General features: G+C 37.6%; 1 protein-coding gene across 7 annotated transcripts in view; it reads right to left on the bottom strand.

Moving 5' to 3' along the window:
- ABCG2 (ATP binding cassette subfamily G member 2 (Junior blood group)) overlaps positions 1–20,148 on the bottom strand; it is a 131,335-nt gene that overhangs the window by 8,669 nt on the left and 102,518 nt on the right. For 6 of the 7 annotated variants that reach the window (XM_058721941.1, XM_058721946.1, XM_058721943.1 and 3 more), the window contains 6 exons: positions 16,688–16,839; positions 14,936–15,040; positions 13,383–13,630; positions 7,977–8,059; positions 2,543–2,632; positions 1,286–1,410 (listed from right to left, as the gene is read on the bottom strand). In XM_058721941.1, coding sequence (XP_058577924.1) covers positions 1,286–1,410; positions 2,543–2,632; positions 7,977–8,059; positions 13,383–13,630; positions 14,936–15,040; positions 16,688–16,839 — 803 coding nt within the window. Of the gene's footprint in view, positions 1–752; positions 1,411–2,542; positions 2,633–7,976; positions 8,060–13,382; positions 13,631–14,935; positions 15,041–16,687; positions 16,840–20,148 lie in introns of those variants that run through there. The other variant, XM_058721948.1, reaches the window with a different exon arrangement.

The raw sequence follows: 20,148 nt of genomic DNA, 5'->3' as shown, positions 1-20,148 counted from the left end.
ACAGTTGTAGGCAACACAAGTGGTCACAATTCTACAGCCATTTCTTCTAAGAAGGAAACTTGTCAAGAGCACATTCGTTCTACCCAGACATCACCACATGACTACTGGCTATAACTGCGTTGTGTGAAGAAACTGGGAAGATGAAGATTATGTGACCTTCCAGTGGTTTCACTATCTGGGGTAATGTCTCCACAAGCCAAGTCTCCCAAGACAAATCACCATATAACTCTGGGATTGAGGGTGGGGCTAAATAAATTTCATAAGACTACTTTACAAATCATAATGGACTAATATTATGGGTCATATAATCTGAAGATTTTGGAAGGAGCCTGAGGATCTAGGTTCTATGCCGAAATATTTGACACACCTCTTATTTGTAAAATGGAAGTTTAATTCAATCAGTGAATCTTCTTAGTGCTTTAGTTATATATATATATATATATATATAAATATATATATATATATATTTATATATATATAAAATAAATTTATTTTATTATTTATTTAATATATAAATATTATAATATTTATTTTAATATTTAATATTACATAAATATATAATATTTATAATTATATATTATATAATTATATATATTATATATAATTAAAATATATAATTATATAATAATATAAATATATAATATTTAATAATATTAAATATTATAAATAAAAAATTATTTATTTATATAAATATAAATATATATTTATATTATATTAAAATATAAATATATATTTATATAAAAATATATATATTTTAATTAAAATATATATTTCTGATGTGTATGTGTTTATGTGTATCAGTAAAATATATGGAAATTCTGATGCAGTGAGCCTGGGGTAAAGCCTAAACACAATGCACAGATGAATCTAATAACCACACCTATCAAACAAGTATTTGTATTAAACTAAGAAGCCCCAAAAGTCACATCTTTCACTATCTTCACACACAAACACATGCACACACACAAAAATATAAATGGTACTAAATATTCCAGCTCCTCCAGCACAGTGTCAAACAATCTTGTGAATTCTTTCCATGTTTGTAAATGATACATAGCATCTTACAGTAAAATACAGTTTTATAAAAAGTTTTTAAAGTTAGTTGGGGACAAGTCTTGAAAAAATGTCCTCAGGGAAGTTATTGAGAGTGTGCACAATGGATAGATGTCTCCTTATCTCACTGGCGTGGCTTAGAGTTTGAGAACCAAAAACATGCTGGTATAAACAAATTGGCCCGCCCTCATATCCAAGACTAAAGACACATACCTTTTGTCATGTTGCTTACCTAACAAGAAGTATATTATACAAGTAAATATAATACTTGGTAATATCCTCATGGGTAGTAAATCAGATACCAGTTTTCCAAAGAAATAAGATGACACTCTGTAGTATCCACTGATATATTCATGTCTGAAAAAGAAAAACTCATCCTACATTAGTTTAGGAAGGCAGAGAACAGATTAGATTGCTCACTGTACAGACTTCTGCTGCCACCAGGGGTCTAACAACTACAGCTTCTCACATCCTGGAGGTGAACACCCGGCCTCCATCCTTGTCAGCATCAGGCACCATCTTGGGTGGGGGCCTCTCCTGGGATGTCACCTCCATTCAGGTCTGTGCAACACCCTTCTTCTCATTATAGAACTCCCTCCGAGTGCCGCCCATTCTGCTCCCTGAGCACCTGCTCCCAGTGAGCAGATCTGTCTCTTCCCTCTCTCCCAGCACTGGAGCTCAGCTGTGGTATCAGCTTTACTTTCTCCCCAATTTTGATTATGAAGAAGGTGACACTGCTATCCTCTGAACTTCCTAATGCAGTCTTGGGTCACTTCTTCCAAACTCATGATAAAATAGAAAACGGCACTTCTTCCTTCAATGATCATATCCTCCAACCATACATCCCTGTCAGCTATGAAATCCTGTTTTCTTTCCTCTCTACTTCTAGATCCCTTCCTCTTCCTGACATCTTCCTCCTATAATTCCAAACTCCTCCACCAACATCTTTATTCTTTCCCTCTGGAAGGATTCCTTTCCTCAGCATGTAAATATGGGCAAATTTCTTCCAACTTTAAAAAACACAAGAAACAAAACAGCCCATACCTTCTTTTAAGGCTGCCCTTTGCCTTCTTCTAGTCCCCCTCCCATTGAGGGCTAAGCTGGGTTCACATTCTTTGTCAACTTTACCTCCTTACCTTATATTTACTGGCTCAATCCACTACTTTCTCTCTACCAAGCCCCTCTAACTTTTCTTGTGAAAGGCCATTAAGACTTATCATTTGCTAAAAACAAAAGCTCCTTTTCAGCCCCTTTATTGCTGGCTTTATCTGCAGCATTTGGATTTGCTGCCTCTGCCCTAATCTTGAACTCCTTTTTCCCTTGGTATCAGGTCCCGCAGGTTCATGACTGCCTTTTCAGTCTCTGGATGCTTTTTCTCAACATTGGCAATCCCTAGGTACCACCCTGCAGCCCAATACAGGATATGACCAGTTTGACCAACACCCCCTGATACCAGACAGCCCCCTTCCTGGAACAGAGACCTACTCACATAAAGAGCTTCTTCTCAACCACAAAAAGCTCCACAGCTGAGATACTGCTGAAACACTGGTTGGTCGTGAGGAAGAAGAGCACCCCTGATCTGCAATGAGAGAAAGGGAAAAAAAAGCACTGCAGTCGATTAAACATTCTTAGATCAATTTTCTACCCATGAAACTCTCTCCTCAAATGATACCTTATAACATCAAGTAGAACACTGTTCTGGTTTAAACAGAGGGAACTATGAGCTCCATCAGCTCTCTCCCTACCATCTCTCTGTACACACAGTGGTACCCCTGGGACTCCACAGAGCACAGTTTGGAAGTCACAGTCCTGGATTGCTATGGATTGAATTGTGTCCTCCCCAAATTCCTATGTTGAAGGCTAAACCTTCAATAAGATGATATTTAGAGACAATTCTGTCTTTGGGAGGTAATGAGATTTAGATGAGACCATGAGGGTAGAGTCCCCATGACAGGATTAGTGTCCTTAAAAGAAAGGGAGAGACACCAGAGTGTGTTCTCTCTCTCTCTGCCATGTGAGGACACAGTAAAAAGGTGGCCATCTGTTAGCCAGGAAGAGAGCTCTCATCAGAACCTGACAACGGAAGCACCCTGATCTCCTCAACTGTAAGAAGTTGTTGTTTAAACTGTTGTTGAAGCCACCAGACTATGGTTCTTTCTGATGGCAGCCTGTGCTGATGAATACACAGGTCATAAAAATATTATCTTGAATTTTACCTAACAAAAACAACAAGTATCATTCCTAATGTATGAACAAAGAAATAGTGAACCAAATAAAGTCTGTAGAGCTTAAAAAAAAAAAAAAAGCCTCCATTAGCCACATTTTTAAAGTAAAGAAGAAACTAGGATATGAAGAGGCAAAATGACGGGGGAGGAAAACCTCAGTCGACACCTTATTATAGACCTCCACCACACAACAGTCAGTACAGCCTTGATATTATCCTTGGTAGGCCATCACCAAAATGGCTTCAAACGTGCTCAGAAAACAAAATGATGCTTATAAAGGAAAAATTTATTTTTGCATCTGTAAGAAAAGGAAGACTACTAATGCTTCTCAGTAAAATAACGAAGGCTCAAAAAGGAAAGACACTTGGATAGACATACGCATCTTACAAAAGCATGCTAACATCCCTCAGACAGTGTTGGGCTGCCCTTCATAACCAAACCATTTAATTGACATGAGGATGTGAGCTGAAACTGAAAGAGCTGAAGTGACCCATCATTTAAATGATGCAAAAATAAGAGAGAACAAATAGAAACTCAAGTGTACAGCCTCTCAAAAAAAGAAAGAAAGAAAGAAAGAAAGAAAGAAAGAAAGAAAGAAGTCCAGATACTCAGTAATTGTTTTCAATGCCAAAAATAAATAAAACAGAAGACAGAAAACAGACTGTTTTAAAAGTAAATGTTTAACCCATAATTAATAAATAGGAAATAGCCAGACCTAGTACAAAGGCAGCTATGCAACCTTCTCCACACAAATAAGCCTACTATCAGAATAAAAGCTAATTTCAGAAATATGGGACATGCAACAATTCAGCTCAATTTGTCAGATCTTATATCTAATAATACTGTTTGTTCATCAGAATTCTGAACTAGTAGATAGTGACATTACTTCTAAATCATAAGATGATTTATTTAACAGTAAATACAGCTTTTATTACTAAAGAATTTAAGGTATTCTAATACTTTTCAATTGGGTAATCCATGTCTGTAATATCTCCTTATTATCCAAATATTTTTAAAACTATCTTTTTTCTTAATATGCATTAATTTGTTTAGCTATCACCACAACCCTGTAAGGTAACTATTAGGTCAAAGAAGCTCATACTCGGGGAGCCTAGGTGGCTCACTAAGTTAAGCATCTGGCTCTTACCTTCAGTTCAGGTCATGATCTCATGGTTCATGGGTTCAAGCCCTGTATCGGGCTGTACAGAGTGCTGGCAGTGCAGAGCCTGCTTGGGATTCTCTCTCTCTGCCCCTCCCCCGTTTATGTGCTCTATCTCTCACAAAATAAATAAACATTAAAAAAAAAAAAAAAAAAGCTTAAACTCTATATACTAATAAAACCCAGCTTGTCAGTTACACAGGTTAGAGAAAGAGCAGAGCGTGCCTCTCTGGGATAATTCATTCCCAAAGAAGAGAACCAAACCCCCAGCCTCCTGAGCAATTTCAAATGATGAAAAAGTGGCAGCAAGTTTAAGTCAAAAAACACAAATTAAGGGGCGCCTGGGTGGCTCAGTCAGTTGAGCATCTGACTTCAGCTCAGATTGTGATCTTGTGGTTCACGAGTTCAAGCCCCATGTCAGGCTTGACAGCTCAGAGTCTGGAGCCTGCTTTGGATTCTGTGTCTCCCTCTCTCTTTTCCCCTCCCCTACTCATACTCTGTCTTTATCAAAAATAAATAAAATATTTTTAAAATACCACACAAATTAAAATAAATCCAATGCCCTATTTCTCCAGAATAAATTTGAAGAAACTGCTAAAGCTCTTCTTTATTTCTCTGGATTCTTCTATCAAGAATTTTAATGGTTAGATTTCCAGTTTCCCTTTAAAATGCCAGTTAAGGACAGGTTTTCTAATATTTATTCCAAAAGCTTCCAACTGCACAACACAAAAGTATAGATCTTGTGACCTATACTCTGTGCTTGGTAAAAATATGGCATTTACAAAAGGTACAAATCATTAATTACTAGCAAGCTTGGAAGTGAGAGAACACTGTCTTCAGGGAAGAGGTAAAGAGAAAAACAATGACATAACTCTGCAAATGAGCTGCCATAATAATCTCAACGTAGAGTAACACTACTTAATTCCATTTATTTTGGAGATCATTTATTTTACTTGAGTGAAGAATTGACTTTTATGCTTATTCTTTCTTTCATAAACAATCAGCTTTCTCCAGACATCAAAACAGATTCAACTTAAGCTACTGCACCTTCTTCATATCCTTATGGTAAAATGGGGATAATATCACCCATCCCTCTGGGCAGAAGGGTAACCAGAGTCTGTGATTTAAAGCGTAGAGCACAATGCCTGGCACAGAACAGTTTTACACATGAAGTATAAAGAGAACTCTACAGTCCTGGACATCACTGAGCATCTACATTTGGAGCATGCTAGACCTCATTACAAAGTCTCATTATGAAAAACTATTTTTAAGGGCACATAATGACTAAAACTCGCTAAGGTAGACTAATATAAGTGCTAACCATAACAGAAAAACCTGAGTCTCATCCACCTCCTCATGGCAAACAAATCAAAAAATAGAGAAAAAAATTACTCACAAGCAACAAAAGAAAAAAACAGATGGGGTGTCTGGGTGGCTCAGTCAGTTGAGTGTCAGACTCCTGACTTCAGCTCAGGTCAGGATCTCAGGGTCATGAGATAGAGCCGTGCATCGAGCTCTGCATGGACAGTGCAGAGGCTGCTTGAGATTCTCTCTCCCAGTCTCTCTGCCCCTCCCCCGCTTACACACATACACATCTCTCCCCTCTCTCAAAATAAATAAATAAAAATTTAAAAAAAGACAAAAAAAACCCCAGACAAACTGGACTACATCAAAATTTAAAACTCATGTGCATCAAAGGACACACTCAATAGTGAAGACAACCCACAGAATATCAGAAAATATTTGCAAATTTACACACAAGGGGTTAATATCCAAAATATAAAAAGAACACTTACAATTCAACAATAAAAAGAATCCAAATAAAAAAATGGGCAAAGGATTTGAATAGCCATTTCTCCAAAGAAGATACACATGGCAATAAGCATATTAAAAATGCTTAACATCACTAATCATTAGGAGAACGCTAATCAAAACCGCATGAGATATCACTCGACACCAATCAGGATGGTTATTATTATTATAAAAAAGAAAAAGAAAAAAAACAGAAAATAACAAGTTTGGTGAGGTTGCAGAGGAACTGAAACCCTTGGGCACTGCTGGTAGGAATGCAAAATAATACAGCTGCTGTGGAAGACAGGATACTTGATAGAATTACCAAACGATCCAGTAATTCTACTTCTGAGTATAAACCCAAAAGAATTTAAAGCAGAGACTTAAACAGATATTTACTTGTAAATCCTCACTCATAGCAGCATTACTCAATGAGAGGCAAAGGGCGGGTCACTCCAACTTGGGTTACTTTGACATGAAGACTATTTTGAGCTAAAAGCAATCAATTACCTGCAGATTCTGGAAAAGCTTTTTACCGCTCCCTCAACTGCCTAAATTTACATTGGAAAGGAGAGCCTATACCAGGAAGAAAGTTACTAAGAAAGATTGTCTTTACCTAAGAAACTTATTTGCATAAGAGGCAACTTTAGTTTTCCAAATATCATCTCTCAACTTCCTAAGATCTTTCTCCCAGTGTATCCTCAGACCTTACCCACCCCTCTCCTTAGCTCACATAGGCATCATGTTGCCTGTTTTTGGAATTTCATGTCTGTGTGGATTCCCTGTTCACATGCTACTGAATTTGATTTTCTCCTGTTAATCTGTCTTATGTCAACGTGATTCTTAGTCCTACTAGAGGAACTCTGAAGAGCAGAGTATTCTTCCTCCCCAAAATTCACAACAGCCAAAAGGTAGAAATAATCCAAGTGTCCAAGACAGATAAATGCATAAACAAAATATGATATATCCATACACTGGAATATTACTCAGTCTTTAAAAGGAAAGAAATTCTGACATGTGCCACAACATGGATGAACCTTGAAGATACTATGTAAAGGAAATAAGTGAGTTACCAAAGGACAAATACTGTAGGATTCCACTTATATCAGTACCTAGAGTAATCAAATTGGGAGACAGAAAGTATAAATGTGGATTATATGGAATAATGGAAATATGCAATAATGGAAAATAATTAATGCCACTGAACTGTATACTTAAAACTGTTTAAGAAGGTAAATTTTATGTACTATGTAAATTACCACTATATATGTATACATATACATACATACACACATATATATAATTACCACTATATATGTATACATATGCATGCACGCACACACACACACACACACACACACACACATACATATATCCCTCCAGCTTTCAATTCACTGACTTACCCTACTCTTCAGTTTAGCCTGTCTCAAATTTAAATTCTTTTTTTTTTAATTTTATTTATTTTGAGAGAGAGTGTGTGTGTGTGTGCCCACAAGCGAGCACAAACAGGGAGGGGCAGAGAGCCATGGAAAGAGAGAATCCCAAGCAGGCCTGCACTGTCAACACTGAGAGCCCAACATGGAGCTCAATCTCATGAACTGTGAGATCATGACCTGCTGAAATCAAGAATCAGACGTTTAACCGACTGAGCCACCCAGGCACCCCTCAAATTTAAATTCTTAATGGATTTTCATAAGCTTGAAAGAAGTAACAACACTTTCTCAAAATCAAGATCCAAATTTACTTACCTATTCTGGATTCCCGTAGAATCATTTTTTAAATCATAGAAAATGGCACCTATAACCAATCCCAGGATGATTGTTACAATTATCTTTTCAAAAAAAAAAAGAAGAAAAGTCTTAATTAAAGACAAAAACAACACGCCATTTATGATTATTATATGGCTACGTAACCAAATTTCTCCATTGAGATAGATACTTCAAATCGTTCAGCCAAAGCCCTTGGGAGAATATGGAACAGTGTATGTTATTAGACCGCTTTCTAAATTAAAAAATAATTTATCTGTTTGTTGGGGAGGCTGACAGTAGAACACAGTAAACTCCTAGAACTCTAAGGATCCCCCCACTGATTCACCAGGCCGGTTCAAGGTCTAGTTCAAACTACCAGGCCTGGGAAGGCCATATAGAGTAGGGAAGCAATGCAAGTGCGTGGCTAAGTCATTTGAGAAATAAAATAAAGTCCATGTGGCTAAAGAGTTCTGACCTGAACTTTCAACCTTTGTGCTAGTGAACATGCAGTTTTATATTTGAAGAGGCTCAAGTAAAAACAGGATATCTTTACTCTTTTTTTAAAATGACTTTTTAAAAAATATGTTTATTTATTTTGAGAGAGAATATGTGCGTGTGTGTGTGTGTGTGTGTGAGAGAGAGAGAGAGAGAGAGCGAGAGCGAGAGCAGGGTAGAGGGGCAGAGGGAGAGAGAGAGAAAGAGAGACAGAGAGAGAGAATCCCAAGCAGACTCCACACTCAGCACAGAGCCCGACACAGGGCTCAGTCTCACAACTGTGAGATCAAGGACCCGAGCCAAAATCAAGAGTTGAACACTTAACCGACTGAGCCACGCAGGCACCCCAGGATATTTTTACTTTTAACATTAAAAATAAATAAAATGTTTCAAGCACATATAAAACAATTCTAACAATGTTATTTCATGTGATAAGGAAGCAGCGATAAGCTGGGGCTCGCCTATCTGACCCAGGGGACAGTCTATGCCTGCACTGGAAAAGTGCACTGTCACTGCCACCAAAGCATTCAACCAGCTCTCTCTGAGGGTACCCGAGTACTTTCACTACCCATTCTCTTGTCACTGCTTCTCCAGCAACCTCAGCCCAAGGGCCTGCAGCCAAACGAGTAGAACTAAGCTGCCAGTTTTTTGCCACTCTTACCTACCTTCACTTACTCGGTCTGTTTGAGGACTCAAGTAGACTGGATAAACATTACTTCTGTTTTTAAGATTGACAAAATATCTCTTAAGGACACTTCTATAAGCAAAGGATTAAGGGTTATACTATGACACAATTTATTTAGGAAAGTTCTACGTATTGTACTTTTATGTTGTATTAAATTTAAAAAATGTAAGAAATGGTAATCTGAAGAAAACAAAATATCCCACCATGTATCTTGGAACCTTCAAAGTTAAAAAATAAAATACAAAATCTCAGTACTACTACAGTACAATAGTATCAAGACTTGAAGGAATTTTTTGAAGCATATTTTGGCATGAAGCAAACCAAACTGGTAAACAGGATCATGATCTGTGGAGGCTAGTTTGTGAAAACCACAGTCTGGAAAAAGTATGATCTGAGATGTCTTTAAAATTCCCTTGCTAATAAGACAGTCAGAAATTTGGAGAAAAAAATCTATTACCCTGGTATATTTTCATTACCCTCAGAATATACTGTACTTCATGCCAACAGATAAGCTTCCAAAATAAATGATGATGGCTCCATTACCATGTGTGCATATGTATGTATACAAGTCTCTATGTTCACCCAGTATAGCTTTAAGAATGTCTGGACTTTTTAATCTGGACACTCTACATGCTTGTTCCTTTTGCATATAAAAGATACTGTCAATATTACCATTAGGATGTTCGCTAAAGGTTCGATAGTCAATATTACCAAAGGATGTTTGCTATGATCAATCTCATAATTTTGTCATGCTTTTACAAGGTGAATCCACGTTATTCTTTCTTGGATTACAGAAAAGAGAAAAAAAATAGGCAAACTAAGCATTGCTCAACAGAGCACACAAAGAGGAGATACTGTAAGTCCTGTGCACCTGGGCTCTGTTCTGAACAGAAGGAAAAAAAAAAAAAAGAAATTCCCTAAATATGTTATTCTGTCTTATTCACCTGTGTTTAGCAATATATCTCAAGGTGAGTTCTGAGGGATAATTACGGCCATTACTCAAAAAACATCCCTAGTCAAATGTAAAATGTGCCAGTAGAAAAAATGAATCTTTAAGAGATACGATAGTGTTTTCCAAATTGATTTGATCAGAAAAACCCATGGCACATTAAATGAACATTAAATCCTTCTATACAGATGATGCATTCACTCCCAGATCATTCAAATACAACCTTTGGTTAAAGGGCATTATTAGAAGCAAAGTCTGAAACATGGAAGTGACTAGTTGAAATCTAGGTATGGCTGTAATACAACTGATACAGGATTTATCAGCGGGAAGCCATAAAACAGTTTAACAGCTTCATGTTCAAATAGTTTAAAAAGTAAACAACATACATGAGTTTAAAACCACTAAACCGAAGGTCAGCAAGCTAGGGTCTACAGGTCAAACATGGCCTGTCACCTATTTCTGTTCAGCCTCTAGCTAAGAACAGTTTTTACCACTTTTTTAATGGTTGGGAGAAAACAAAAGTGAGAGAAGAATATTTCTTGCCACATGAAATTTAAATGAAATTCAAGTTTCAGTATCCATCAATAAAGTTTTATTGGAACACAACTATGTTCTTTTGTTTATATATTATCTATGGCTCCTTTCAAGCTAAAACGGGAAAGGCTAGAGACAAAGACCACATGGCCCACAAAGCCCAAAGTATTTACTACCTAGCCCCTTACAAAAAAGGTTTGCCTGTTCCTGTTCTAAGCAAACATTCCAGTATCTACAAATCTGAACAGCAGATACTCAGAGAGATGCAATGTCCTATCTTTGTTCTAGGAGACTGCCACTACTCTGAACACTGTTGGGACTCCTTTAGTGGAACTGAGTTCATTGAGGAAGCAAGTAGGCTGAATATGCAACCTGGAGGCACTAGGCCTGGGTCTACATCTGAAGTAAGCCTAGCAACAAAAGATGCAGAGTCATGGTGTATTAGAAATAGTTCCACATTTTAGAAAAGGGAACCCTCTTACACTTTTGATGGGAATACAAACTGGTGCAGCCACACTGCAAAACAGTATGGAGATTCCTCAAAAAGTTAAAAATAGAACTACCTTATGATCCAGCAATTTCAGACCAGGTATTCACCCAAAGAATACAAAAACACGAATTCAAAGGGACACATGCACCCCTATGTTTACAGCAGCATTGCCTACCATAGCTAAATTATGGAAAGATCCCAAATGTCCACTGACCGATGAATGGATAAAGAAGATGTGGTATATATACATGTAATGGGATATTACTCAGCCAAAAACAAAAATGAAATCTTTCCATTTGCAATAACGTGGATGGAGCTAGAGTATTGTGCTATGCAAAATAAGTGAGAGAGAGAAAGACATATGATTTCACTCATATGTGGAATTTAAGAAACAAATCAAACAAGAAAAGGAGAAAAAAAAAAGAGAGAGAGGCAAGTCAAGAAACAGACTTTTAACTATAGAGAACAAACTGATGGTTACCAGAGCAGAGGTGGGGGGCAAGGGGTTGGGTTAAATAGGTGAGGGGGATTAAGGAGTGCAGTTGTGGTGATGAGCACCAGGTGTTGTATGGAAGTGTTGAATCACTAAATTGTACACCTGAAACTAATATTACACTAAATGTTAACTGATTGGAATTTAAATAAAAACTTTTAAAAAAATAAAAAAAGAAATACCTCCACATTCTAATCATATTCTTCTCAGACTACCATATTGTGACTTGGACAAGACACTTGTAAATCACTTTCAGAGGCAAGAGAAATTTAAGTTATTTTCCAAGTTATAAAAAAATCTATAAATCACACTAAAGAACCAACTCCATCACATTCCAATAGTGACGTTGGAACAATGGGTAACCAGGTTGACTTTGTTTACCAGACTTGTACCCAAAAGACATCAAATATACTATAAAAGAATAAAAATTTAACCTTGATTGCTAGTACACAGAAGTGTGCATATTCTGACAGAAATGTCAAATAACAAGTAGTAAAAATGTTTGGAGCAACTGGCAGTGTATCTCAAAGAGGGATACAGATTCTTGGTATTAATACTTACAAAGCAACTGTACTGAAGTATGAAAATTATGGTGCACGTGGTAAGAAGTCAGTAATATCTTATTAGTGCCAACAGCACGTCATCTTTTAGTACTTGACAGAAATTCAACGATTGACAGTAAAATCAATAACCCCCAAAATAACTAGCTAAACTGACTTCCTTGAAAAGAATGGCCCAATGAACTGGGAATACTAGAGTTTCATATGACAGAGCACCTGAGAATTACAGAAAAATAAAAGAGTAATAATCAACAACTCTGAACAGAGCCAGCCAAAATAGAAAAAGAACAGGATTTCATCATTATTAAAAGAAAGTCAATCTGACAGTGAATACCCTTGTTTAACAGAATTAAAGTCTGCTTACTACACTGTGGTAACTACAAACTGTTGTAGGTATCTTAGTGCTCTCCTAAGATTCGAATCCCAAAATGAAGAAGGTCAATTATAAGGAACAACATTTGTACACAGGCTCTTCCCTCAGAAAGCAGCTGGCCCCTATGACCTTCTAAGGCATTCAGTGACTTCCAGATCCAGGCTTCCCTGGCCAACCGATTTCAAATGCAATCAACTCCTTTCCACTCTCTCCCTCTTTCCCCCTCCCTGTTCCTTCTATCTTTTTCTCTTCCTTTCTCTGCTTTTCTGTTTAAAAGTTCTCCACAGACCCTTTTACCACCTGACTTGCTATATAGTTAATTTCTGTATGAATTTGTCATCTGTTTTCCTCATTGGAAAATAGGCTCCATGAGAACAGAGGTTTTATTTTTGCACATTTTGTTCACTGCTGTATATAAGCTCCCAAAATGCCATATGTGATCAGTAAGAACTTTTGTTGAGTGGATCAGGAAATGAATGCATGCAGCTATCAGAAAACTATAGATGTGGCTAAACATCTCCTTTACTTCACAATTTTGAAGAAAACAAATTTCTACAAAGATTATCCATTACAGCTTGTCTAAATCAACAAAAATTCTGAGTTAGGTAGTGAAAAAAAAAACCCCATAAAAAAAGAAAATATTTTTCCTTAAGTAAAAATTTCATTGTGTTTTACTTGTTCTGTTGGCTGTTTCTATATCCCAAATGGAGTGGGGATAAATAAATAGAATGTTGAGAAGATAAGCATAATCCTAAAATAGATTATATTACAACCTAATATTCCCACATGATATGTCTGAGCATAATCAGAAGAATCTGTCAGGTTACCTGAGCTATAGAGGCCTGAGGGTTACCCAGTAAGTTTTTGAATGAACGCTTGGAAATCCATCTGAGTTGATGACAGAAGGAGGTGGCATAGGTGATCTCCCCAAAGGCTGAGCTCTTCTTTTTCTGACCCTCTGAGAGTTGATTTAACTCATCTTTTGTTTTTCTGGAGAAGGCAGAGTTGGCATAAAACTCAGCTATTTTTTCAATGAGTGGAATATCTCTTTTGGAAGGTCCTTCAGTCTCCTTGGCTTTGGAATAAAAGTAGATAAAGAAGGGGAACTTTATTAATAGAGTAACAACTGATTTAGCCCATTTTTCGGCAACCCTTTTCTTAGATTCTTCCCTAATACCTTAATTCTAATGCTTGAGTATAAAAAATTATTAGATCTGTCATTGCTCTACAACATTAGAAAAATACAGTTAATTGGGGTGCCTGGGTGGCTCAGTCGGTTGAGCGTCTGACTTCGGCTCAGGTCATGATCTCATGGCTCATGAGTTAGAGCCCCACATCGGGCATTGGGCTCTGTGCTGACAGCTCGGAGCCCGATGCCTGCTTCGGATTCTGTGTCTCCCTTTCTCTCTGTCCCTCCCCCGCTCATGCTCTGTCTCTCTGTCTCTCTCTCTCTCTCTCTCTCAAAAATAAACATTCAAAAAAAAAATAAAAAAAAAAAGAAAAATACAGTTAATTGACTGACTACTCCCATAAACTTATGAATACAGCAAACCTACTGACCTTTTCCTAACTATAATATTTGAACCCTAATTCTTTTAAAATAGACATCTTATCATAGCAAGTTATAATTCCTAATAGAAAAATCTTGCCTTTGTTTTCTTCTATATGCAAATACATAAATTGCCAAGTTTCTTATTTCAAAACCCTATAAAATCCATGGGCGTTTTTTAAATAAAAATTCTCCTTAGAACTGATACTATCATATAAATGCTTATTTATAAATTAAATCAAAAATATTCTCAACAGTCAAGGAAAACAAAATCTGTGTTGACCAGTGCCATAGAGTGAATGTTTGTGATCCCTCAAGATTCATATGCTAAAACTCAATCCCCAATGTGATGATGTTTGAAGGCGGGACCTCTGAGGGGTTATTAAGTCATGAGGGTGTTGTCCTCATTAATGGGATTGGTAAACTTATAAAAGAGGCCTCAGAGAGCTCCCTCCCTACTTCCACCATGTGAGGAGGCAATGAGAAGATGGTGACCCATCTCTGAACCAGGAAGCAGGTCCTCAACAGACAATGAATCTGCAGATACCTTCATCTTGGACTTCCCACTCCAGAACTGTGAAAAATAAATGTTTATTGTTTAAGCCACCTGTCTATGGTATTTTTGTCACGGTAGCCCAAGTGGACTAAGACAACGGTTATCAGAGGATTATTAATGTGAATTATTAATAATGTGAATTATTAATATAATAATATAATAATGTGAATTATTAATATAAATTCACAAAGCCATGATTTAATGAGTTGCCACATTGTTAAACTTCAGCTAATGCAGTGAAGCAATAACCTGTGACTCTCAACAGATTTTCATACCTTCACCCGCCTGGTCCTGTCTGTTTAATACCACAGCAGAGGAGTCTCCATTAATGACATCCAGGAAGAAGTCTGCAGGGTTATTATAGGGCTCACACTGGTAACCTACAAAAGAAGGCAACTCAAGTACACAAACTTGATGGTCTTGGAAAACAAAAACTCACTTACAGGGGTGAGAGAGGTGAGGGAGAGGGAGAGAATCAGACAACTTCTCCCTTACTTTTTTTTTCTCTTCTCCCTTCACTAATTTACCTTTTCTTTTTATATATTCAATCACACAACATTTCAGCAATGCTCTGTCTCCCAGAAAAATACACACTTAAAACCAACCTAGGACTCTCAGAAAGTTCATACTAGGTCCTTACCCATCTTAGTTCATGAGACCCAAAACAGCTATCCTCAGTATGCTCTGAAGCTTATCAGAACTTCTTCAAAAATAGAAATATAGGTGCAAATAAAAATAAGTTAAAAAAAAAAGCTGTAGCTGGAACTAATGCTCTTCAAAGCAAGGCCACAAGCAAAGAATGCTACAGCACAGCAGGACTGTCCTTGGGAGATGCCAGGGGTGTGTTCTGCTCTCCAAGTTCACCTGGGGATAGCCAAATATGTATTCATTGTGCTGTCATAATTCCAATAGGGAGAACAAATCACCAGAGCAGCACTCCCAAGAGAATGTGACTGGCACAACACAGCTGAATGCTTATCTCAGCTTCTGCGGCACAATCCTCTGGACTCAACTTGGCCTCCAGTTTGACTCTAGGTTCATCTCCCCTAAACTCCCTAGACCTGTGTGTGCTTATTAACTTTAAATGATGGACATTAAATGGAAATTTTTTAAACTGGCTAGTGAATATTTAAAACTATATTTGGAGTCATGGAGCATCATCTATAATCGTATCCAAATATCTCTATAATGAAGCAGCAGCGCCTGGGTGGCTCGGTTGATTGAGCGTACGACTTCGGCTCAGGTCCTAATCTCACGGTTTGTGAGTTCGAGCCACATGTCAGGCTTTGTGCAGATAGCATGGAGCCTGCTTCAGATTCTCTGTCTCCCTCTCTCTCTGCCCCTCCCCTGCTCATACGTGCACTCTCTCTCTAAAAAATAAACATTTAAAAATTTTTAATAAAATAAAGCAGACAACATGAGTCGTAAAAAAACAATTACATACTTCCATTCTAAATAGAACCAAGCAGTCCAAAACTGTCAGAAATGTCGGTCCCTCAAAGACAACTAGTCATTCTATTAACTGGCAAGTCACTCACACCCCCTCAAGGCCTAAATCTGCAATCTAACGTTACTAGAAAATTTTAAGTAGCATCTTATGAACCTCCACCAAAGGAGACTAACATCTTCTACGAGGGAACACAGTGATAGAGCCTGATCCATAATACAGTCAAGAAGATAATTGGAGGATACTATTAGGCCTTTCCCAAAATGTTCAACAGACATAACTGGCTATGAAGCCAACATATATCCTGAACTGTAGTGGGAAGCAGATCAGGTAAGGCCCAGTAGAAATACTCCTGCACACACATGCAGGCATACTCAACCAGGTCAGGAAAAAGACCCAAAGAACAAGCTAGTGCTGCAAAGTGAAGAAAAATTCTAGCACCAAACTACCAAAGTTGTGTTGGAATGGGGGAAGCCATGGTATGTCTACTCAAAAATCAACAGCATTCCTATAGACCCCTTTTACTCTCTTTAGGATTCTCTTAATAAAGGATCTTACTATGTGAAAAAGTCAAGCATACCCATTAATGCAAAGTAACCCAAGGCCTCCTGGGCAGGCCCATGGAACATTAGTCTTCCTGAGGCCAACAAGGTGAGGCTATCAAACAACTTGAAGATAGAGTAACGAGGCTGATGAATGGAGAAAATGATTGTTCGTCCCTGTTCAGACATCCTAAATTAAAAGTGAAAAAAATAAAAGTCATTAAATGTCTGAGTCATTAAACATGTGAAATGTGAACATCGTGGCAACTTTATTCCTGCCTCTAGGTTATCTATTCTTAGTTCGACTTGATTTTCTCTTACTAACTTCTCATTTCATATTATCTATCTGATAGTTAGGAGACCTCAATTTGGTGCTTCTATGAAGCACTAGGGTTTCTAAAGTGTGTTCTATGGGCAGTCTACATCAACCAGAAGAGTAATTAAAAGTGCAAATCTCCAGGGTCACCTGGGAGGCTCAGTCAGTTAAGCGACCTACTTCCGCTCAGGTCATGATCTCATGGCTCATGAGTTCATGCCCCGCATTGGGCTCTCTGCTGTTAGGACAGAGCCCGCTTGAGATCCTCTGTCCCCCTCTTTCTGCCCCTCCCCAACTAGTGCATGCACACTCTCTCTTTCTCTCTCTTTCAAAAATAAAGAACCATTTAAAAATGCAGATCCCTGAACATTCTCAGACCTATTGGGCCTAGTGAATCCATACATCTAACAAGCACCCAGGTAGTCCTGTAAGTACACTCAAGTTTGAAAACATATTATAGACTAAATATTAAAACAATGATTGCATGCCCCATTCTCACTGATCATTTAAATCTCTTGGCTCTTTAGGAATTGGTTTTCATTCTTTTCCCTTAATGGTACAACTAACATTACTGAGTACTTACTATGTCTTTGCTACTACATACTTTATAGATAGCCTTATCTAAATTTTCACAATATTGTTACAAGGCAGTACCAATACTACCATTACCTTTATATTACAGATAAGACTTAAGAGAGCTGAGCAACTGGCCCTAAGTGTCACAGTTACTTAAGGGGTGGGGTTGGGATTTGATCTAATTCCATGGCCAAAACATTGTTAAACTACCTTTACACAGGAGTTACTACTTATGGGTAGAAAAAAAACAAAGTCCAAATCACTGTTAAAAATCTGTCATTATTGGAAATATTTTATGAAAGGTATCATGTCAATTTAGGCATTTTCTAAGTACCTACTTACTATATGCTAGTAGTGTCTATAAGTTCCTTCTGCCCCAAATAGGAACAGGCCAGTAGATCAATCATTTCAATACAGTGTGGAATAAAAGAAGCTGAGGGTTTCTTATAAGCAAAATAGAAGACTATAACCCATTCTGAAGATAATATAAGTAGTGTATCAAAGGGGCCAACCGGAGTAAGCCAAGAAGAGAAAGTGTAGTCAGGTGGAAGGAACATGGCAAAAAAAGTATGCAATAACAAGGTCTACTAAGGAAACTACAAGTAGTTCAATGCCATTGCAGAGCCCAGAGGTATGTGCAGGAGTTGGGACTGGGGGAGGGGAAAAAGTTAGTAAGAGAGACTGCATCAAAAAATAAGCCCATGATGAATCCCTTCACTCAGAAGCTGCAGCTTTAGTCAGACGGTAAGAAAGGGCTGGTGAAGCACTGGAAGCAGGAAAGTGGATTGGTGTGAAAGCCTTGTGGTCTGAGGCCCAATGACATCAATATCAGTATCTCCTATTAGACATGTAGACTCTTGTACTCCATGCTGTAGAAACAGAATCTGATTTTAACACGACCCTAGTGATTAGTGTGCACAGTGGAGTGTGAAAAGGACCAGGTTAGAGCCCTCCAACAGGGGGAATGATGCTTGTGTGCTAACTAGAACAAAACATGATAAAACCTCACACAGTCAAGTATGCCACATCAATTCACCATTCTCTACTGAATGCTGTTAACATACTTACAGATGACAAAAATATCATGCATTCTCTAACTGAACCCGAACCCCAGACCGATTAGTTGGCATCTTCACTTATATGTGCAACTGACATCTCAAACTTAAGATATCTAAAATCTTCCTATTGCTTCTTATCCTAGCATAGAGACTTGCTTATGAGGGCATGGGCATCAGAGGAAGCAAGGTAATGACAAGGAGGGGATGTCATTAAAGGTGATGTGTTTGGTAGCTTTTAAAAAAGTGGGGGTTAGGGAGCAGTCCCAGAGGTAGCGGGCGGAGGAAATGGCCAGAATGACTAAGAGATTAGTAATATTTAACAGTTAAGTTACTTGTCTGACCAAGTAAGTAAATATATTGAGATAATGACAGCTAAGACTTTGTCTGTCTAAAAAATCATTTACAAACATGGAAAGGGTGGGGCACCTGGGTGGTTCAGTCAGTTAAGTGTCTGACTCTTGATCTCAGCTCAGTCATGATCTCACAGTTCGTGAGTTCAAGTGCTACACCAGGTTCTGCTCTGATAGCACGAAGCCTGCTTGGGATTCTGTCTCTCCTGCTCTCTCTGCCCCTTCCCCACTCATGTGCTCACTCTCGCTTTCTATCTCAAAATAAATAAACATTTTAAAAAACAAACAAACGTGAAAAGGGAAAAGACTAAAAAGAGGACTCATGTTAGACTAGATTCGAAATTTTACACATTCTTGAGTTTTTTAATACACACATACTAACAGAGCAATAGTTACAGATGTATGTTTGTATCTATCATTCTATTCAAAATATATATATGTATACACATATGTAATTAATATTCCATATATTTTCCAAATAGAAATAGGTGCCTGGCTGGCTCAGTCAGTGGAGCATATAACTCTGGATCTCAGGGTTATGAGTTTGAGTGCCATGATGAGTGTGGAAATTACTTAAAAATAAAATCTTTGATAAAAACAATATAAAAATATATTTCTGTGTTATATATATACACATACATAACGCACATGTACACAAATATTTCCTAGGTATGTCTGCTAAGTGGGTCTGGAAGCAATGAAACTTCCAGTGTAGTAGCAGCAAGCACACTACACTAAGTAAGCAGATCTTGGTTTCTAAATTCTGACTACACCAGAAGGTACCGGGGCTCCTTAGAGAAACATCTGACACAGGAAAAGGACAAGATGAGCCTGGATCATCTTGTTGACCAGGAAGTAGAGAAATGCTTGAAGAATGATTAGGGAGCATGTCAAAAGGACACAAAGCCAGACTGAAGGGGCTTCCAATGGCCAAATCAGGGCTAATTTAATCATAGAAAATAAGTAATAGCAGATTATAATATATTGACTAAAATAATATGAGTAAAATGAATAGAGAAGGAGGAAAAGTTCTTGGTAGTAGAATGCCAACTAATATATGTAGAAAGAATGATGTAAACAGAAAATCACTTGGCAACCATCACACCAATAATTGATCGAGGCAAAAGTTGTGAGTACATGCTAAAACTGGTGGGTAGAGATTTGATGAGAAACAGGATATGGACATAATAACCAGTTAT

Source organism: Neofelis nebulosa, chromosome 3 (assembly GCF_028018385.1).
Source record: "Neofelis nebulosa isolate mNeoNeb1 chromosome 3, mNeoNeb1.pri, whole genome shotgun sequence".
NCBI lineage: Eukaryota > Metazoa > Chordata > Mammalia > Carnivora > Felidae > Neofelis > Neofelis nebulosa.
This window is presented reverse-complemented; position numbering and strand designations above follow the sequence as displayed.